A 5,435-nucleotide genomic window follows, 5' to 3' on the forward strand; every position below is an offset into this window, starting at 1 on the left:
ATCAGTTTTAGGACCTCCTCTCTCGTCACCTCAATCTGACTCAGATCTTTCAACACCCCTCCTGAAATCAGCGGTTTTGGAGTCCAAAGAGGGTGAGTTAGCTTGAGCCAAAGACCGAGAGAAGGCTGGGGACGGTAGAGTCAGAGGCGCTAGGGTTTCTTAGAGCCAGTTTGGTGTAGTGGTTAAGTGTGTGGACTCTAATCTGGGGGAACCGGGTTTGATTCCCCACTCCTCCACTTGCACCTGCTGATGTGACCTTGGGTCAGTCACAAGCTCTGGCACAGCTGTCCTTGAAAAAGAGCAGTTTGTGTCAGAGCTATCTCAGCTCCACCTACCTCCCAGGATGTCTGTTGTGGGGAGGGGAAGAGAAAGGAGTTTGTAAGCCGCTCTGAGACTCCAAGTGAAGGGCGGGGTATAAAGAATTACAGTTGTTGTTAAATCTCTTTAATAAAAATAATTTGTTACTCTGCCTGGGTCCTCACACCTCATTCAGTCACTTATAAGGAAGAATTTGCTGGGAAAGGAGTGTATAAAGGGGTAGGGTGGGTGCTCTGGGCCCTCCCGAGGAGACCCCTACCAGAGTGGGGGCAGCCATTAGAGAACCTTTCTAGCCACTGCCCTCGTGATGTGAATTGGGTAGAGGCATATGGTTGCCCCATCATATCTAGGAAGAATGTGACCCTTCTCACAAACACCTTGCATGGAGGATGGTGGACATGAGGGGGCATCCAACAGCAGGCGCTTCTCCTGCTCACCCTGAGTGAGGTTGGTTTGGAGCTGCTCAGGGCCCCCTCCTTGTCTGGTTGCAGAATCTAGAGTTTTCTGGAATGCTCCAAGCACAGACTCCCGGCTGACAGCCGTCTCTCTCGAGACTTCTAACTCCCCACTTCGCCCCCAACACAGAAAGCAAACGGGCTTTTCCCTACTTACTTATTTCAGACTTGTGCAGGAGAAGCGCAGTTGCTTCGACCGGTGTCTGCCGTTTTCAGCTTATGAAAAATCTGTGTAAACACTCAATAAGTGAAGCGGTTTAAAATACCTTATTTAGGCATTGGCTGGAATGGTGGCTGGTTAGGGAGGGCAGAGGGAGTCTGGATGTTGGCTTGTGCATGCGAAGGAGCGACGTGCGGTGGGTCTGCCACACCTGCGTCACCCGTGTTGGTTTTCCACTGAAGGGGGTCTTGGCCACCGAGCCTCCGTAGCTCCGTTTCCTCCTGCCCAAGGTCCTGTCTGAGTGTTCCCCCCCCCCTCCTGCCAGGGGGTGTGGAAATGCATGTATAGGTCCACTGGCATTTGTACTGCCCACCAGTCGCTGCGGGAGTGTGCAGACCAGCTGCCCCGTGCTTGAGTGGGATTCCGCTCTCTCTCTCTCCCTGTCTCTCTGCCTGCTGCTTGTTGCCCACAACTGCATAACCGAGTCTCTTTTCTTTTCCTTCTCTGCATTTGCTCCTGCTGATCGGACTTTGGGCATGGCAGAAGTCTTCCAGCTCCGCTTCGTCCGAGGCCTCAGAGACCTGCCAGTCTGTTAGTGAATGCAACTCCCCGACCTCGGTTAGTGCTAGCACAACTGCAGGGAGGGGGTGTGTGGTCAGGTGGGGAAGAGATGAAGCTTGAACTGGCCGTCCCGTTCCTCTTTCACCCTCTGCCTCATGCCCAGGACGCTGGGACACCCTTTCCAGCCGCTGATGCTCCACTGGCCTTTAGCATGACGTGGATCCCTCGGGAAGCAAACCAACATCAACTTCCTCTTCCTCCTCCATTTTCACTCCTGATCTGCTCCCACCTCTTGTTGGCTGGCTTTGTGCTTTGTGCTTGTTTTTTAAAAATCACCTTAACTGGCTGGTTGATGGGGTGTGATTCTGGCTTCTTCTGCAGCTCTGCCCACCGTGCTGCCCCCTTCCCCCATCCCCCATGCAGGTTGATTCAGTGTGCAGACGGATGGCTTTGGGTTGCAGGTTCGCTTCACCGTGGTTTCTTACTGTGTTTCAGTGGAAACCGCTGAATGTAGCTCTTGGGGCCAGGACTGAAGGAAGCTCCCGACGAAGCCTCAGCCTGGTGTGTATTTTACATGGGCCCGCTCCCAGACCCTGGCCAGGGGCTTGCAAGCCGTCCCCCTCCAAGGCCAGAGCGGTAGCTGCTTGCCGCCTTTCTCAGCTCCCGCGGGCTTTGCCCCAGAGCCTCTCCAGCTCGCCTTCCGTCTATCCAAGGCAAAGAACCAAGCTTGGCATCAGAAGGCCTCCCCTTTTTGTCTGGCAGGAGCACTCCCTCAGAAACGGCCGCCTCTGCTGTCAGGGGCTGCTTGGCTCGGAAGCTCCTGAACCACCCAGTGTTTTGTGACTGGGCTTTAGGCCCCTGTGGCAGCCTTCATGAGATCAGTCCCGCCCGCCCCATGGCAGCCATTTTGTTGTGGTGCCCCCTGTGTGTTCTCAGAATTAGAGAAGTGCCCACAAGCTCAGTAAGGCTGGAGGATTCCCCTTCACCCGGGAGAGAGAAGGGTGGTGGCGTCCCTGCTGGCCATGCTCAGTGTAAGCAGGTAAGGATAGCCAGCCCTGGAGAGCCATTCCTCAGGGGCCATTCATGTGCAGGAGCCTCTTTTCTAGGCTGCTTGCCAGATCTCTTTGTTGTACCCAGAGCAGAGTCCATGTCTCTCCCCCCCTTGCCAAGAAGGCTACTGCTTAGACTTGGGAGGGTGCCTCGGAAATTTCTGTGGCTCTGGTTTCAAGAAAAACTGTAATGCTGTACCATTATTTGAGCCAGAGACTGGCGGTTCTCAGCCCCCATGCCTTTAGGCCATGCTCTGGAGTCCGTCCCCCCCCCCAGTGTGATGGTTCAGCTCTAGAACAGCAAGGATTCCTTTGTGCATCTGCAGAGTGCCTTTCCCTCAGGTCTGCGTCAGTAGAGGAGAAGGGCTTCCCAGGGTCAATTTTAGGCAGCCTTCGCCCTGTGCCCTGGCACTTTTAGAAATTAATCTCTAGAGAGAAGCATGCTGGGAAAGAGGTGAGGTAAAGTGCAGGGTTTGTTCAGTTATTTGTAAACCAGACGTTGCGACTGAATTACTTCTACCTTTGAAAATGCCACATTAAATCCTGGAGCTCCTGCCCGTGGCCACGTCTTCTCTCAGCATGACTCTAGTATTCAGCTGCCAATAGCCACACTCTGCAAGGGACCTCTGGCTCACCCTTTTCCCTCCACATCTTGTGCCGAACTTGGGCACTGGTACCATGTGTCTGCAGCCGGGGGACTTTGGGACTGTTGCCTGGGCCCCTTTTTGCACCAGCCGGTCCTGAGTGCTTCCTCTTGTCCTTGCTGTTGCTGAGGACCTACTCCTGGCTGGTGCTGAGGGAAGAACGTCCCCTCCATCAGCAAGGTGCCTCTGTGGGATGATTTGGATGGTGAGACCAGCCCTGAGGGGAACTCTCATAGCTAGGGATTTGCAAGGCCACAGTGCTGCTCCCAAGTCATGGAGCGTAAGCCAGAATGCGGCAGATTGAGCAATATCCTGAGAATTTTTTTCCTTGTCACTTATGTTTTGGAAAAAAAGAGTAAGGTTTCTAGTCCTCAGCATAGAGACGTACAGGCATATTCTGCTAGACATTGAGACAGGCAATGGGATGCATCTCCACCACTAAGGCCCCTGCCCTTCCCCATGATCTCTAGCGCTAGTTCCGTTTTCTCTAAGTAGGGGCAGGATCCCCCTTCCTTACCACTGAAAGTCACACTCGCCCACTTGCTGCTACCCAAGGCCACAGTAGTAGTTGAGCCATCTGGAAGCCCGGAGCCTCATTGCGTAGGATCCCTCTGCCCAACCGCAGCAGTGCCATTTAGCAGTGAGGCTCATGAGAGAGGCTTGGAACACGTTTCCCAGGTTGGCGTTAGTCAAGATGACAGTCTCTATTGCTCTGCTTTGCACAAACGAACCAAATGATTAGATTGCAGAACAAAGAAATGGGCATTTTTGCAGGACAGCCTGAGGTGGAGCCTTCTGTGCCAGTACGGGAAGGGCACAGACTGTTAGGGGAAGACTGGACCTGATTGACAGCTGCTTTGGGCATTTGGTGAGGTCGCCCATAGGTTTTTCAAAGCACTGCCTAGTAGCCCTTGGCCATCCCCAGTTTGGTGTAGTGGTTACGTTCGCGGACTCTAAACTGGGAGAACCGGGTTTGATTCCCTACTCCTCCACTTGCACCTTGGGCAACCCTAGTTCTGGCACAGCTGTTCTCGGAAAAAAGAGCAGTTTCTGTCAGAGCTCTCTCAGCCCCACCTACCTCACAGGGTGTCTGTTGTGGGGAGGGGAAGGAAAAGGAGTTTCCCCTGGGTAGTGAAGGGCAGGGTATAAATCCAATCTCCTCTTCTTCTTTCTGGGTATGTGAAGGATTTTTTTTTGGGGGGGGGGACAGGAGGCAAATCAAGACACTCGTTAGTATCCAGCCCAACAAAGCAAAATGGTTTCAGGCCATTTTGTGATCAGTCGCCCTGACCTTCTGCTCCTTCTGCCATTTTGCCACCCCCCCCCATCTCCTTCCTTCCAGTTGCATCTCCCATCTCTGCCCTTTTCCATACTCGCTGTTATTTGCCTGTACTGGGTGTCCCTCTGGGGCCTCAGCGGTACCCTTATATCGAGCTCCTCTTGGGTTTTGCAGGATTGGTCTAAAGCCACCCTCTATGAGCAGCCAGTGGCAAATACTCTGCAGCGAAGGAAAGACCGCGTCGAGCATCTCCGGGAGGCAGAGATGGGCTCTGCCACCCTGGTGTATCCGGGCGTCAGCTTGGAGGAAGGGTCGAGGCCACGCATGTCCCCGGCTTCCATCGCTGCCAAGGTACAACCGGGTTCAGTTTAGGGGGGCGGGGGGGGGGCTGTGAGCAGCAGGTGATCTGAGGGCACGGGCAGGTTTGCCAAGGTGGAGGCAAGCCCTGCAGGCACTGTTGTCTAAAAGGAGGTTTCGGATTTAAAGGTCAATTTAATTGACCTTTGAATTGGGCCCAGAGAAAGGTAAGCATCTTGTGCAGTTGCTACAGTAGAGGTGAAATATGACCACTGCAGTAGACCTCAGTTAAGATCTTTACAACTGTACATAGGTGGGTGGGTTGGGAGAAGAGCCAGTTTGGTGTAGTGGTTAAGAGCGCGGACTGTAATTTGGGAGAACTGGTTTTGATTCCCCACTTCTCTACTTGCAGCTGCTGGATGACATTGGGCAAGCCATAGTTCTGTCAGAGCTGTTCTTGAAGAAGAGCAGTTCCTGTCAGAGCTCTCTCAGCCCCACCTACCTCACAGGATGTCTGTTGTGGGGAGGGGAAGGGAAAGGAGTTTGTAAGCCACTCTGAGACGCCTTTGGGTAGTGAAGGGCGGGGTATACATCCAATCTCTTCTTCTCCTTCTTAAGACTAGAGAGTAATGTGTAGGCTTCGGTGGGTTTGATGTCTTATCAAGCTTGCCT

At 53.5% G+C, this 5,435-nt stretch overlaps 1 protein-coding gene across 1 annotated transcript in view; it reads left to right on the top strand.

Moving 5' to 3' along the window:
* LOC107114843 (MTSS1-like protein) overlaps window positions 1-4,817 on the top strand; it is a gene marked incomplete at its 3' end in the record, with an annotated part of 101,278 nt that extends 96,461 nt beyond the window's left edge. Inside the window, exons 16-18 of the mRNA XM_015416442.1 lie at window positions 1,477-1,551; window positions 1,990-2,055; window positions 4,641-4,817. Of these exons, the coding sequence (XP_015271928.1) occupies window positions 1,477-1,551; window positions 1,990-2,055; window positions 4,641-4,817 (318 nt within the window). The remainder of the gene's footprint in view (window positions 1-1,476; window positions 1,552-1,989; window positions 2,056-4,640) is intronic.
* Window positions 4,818-5,435: the final 618 nt, after the last annotated feature.

This window comes from Gekko japonicus, unplaced genomic scaffold (genome assembly GCF_001447785.1).
Source record: "Gekko japonicus isolate JY-2015 unplaced genomic scaffold, Gekko_japonicus_V1.1 scaffold1955, whole genome shotgun sequence".
Taxonomy (NCBI): Eukaryota; Metazoa; Chordata; class Lepidosauria; order Squamata; family Gekkonidae; genus Gekko; species Gekko japonicus.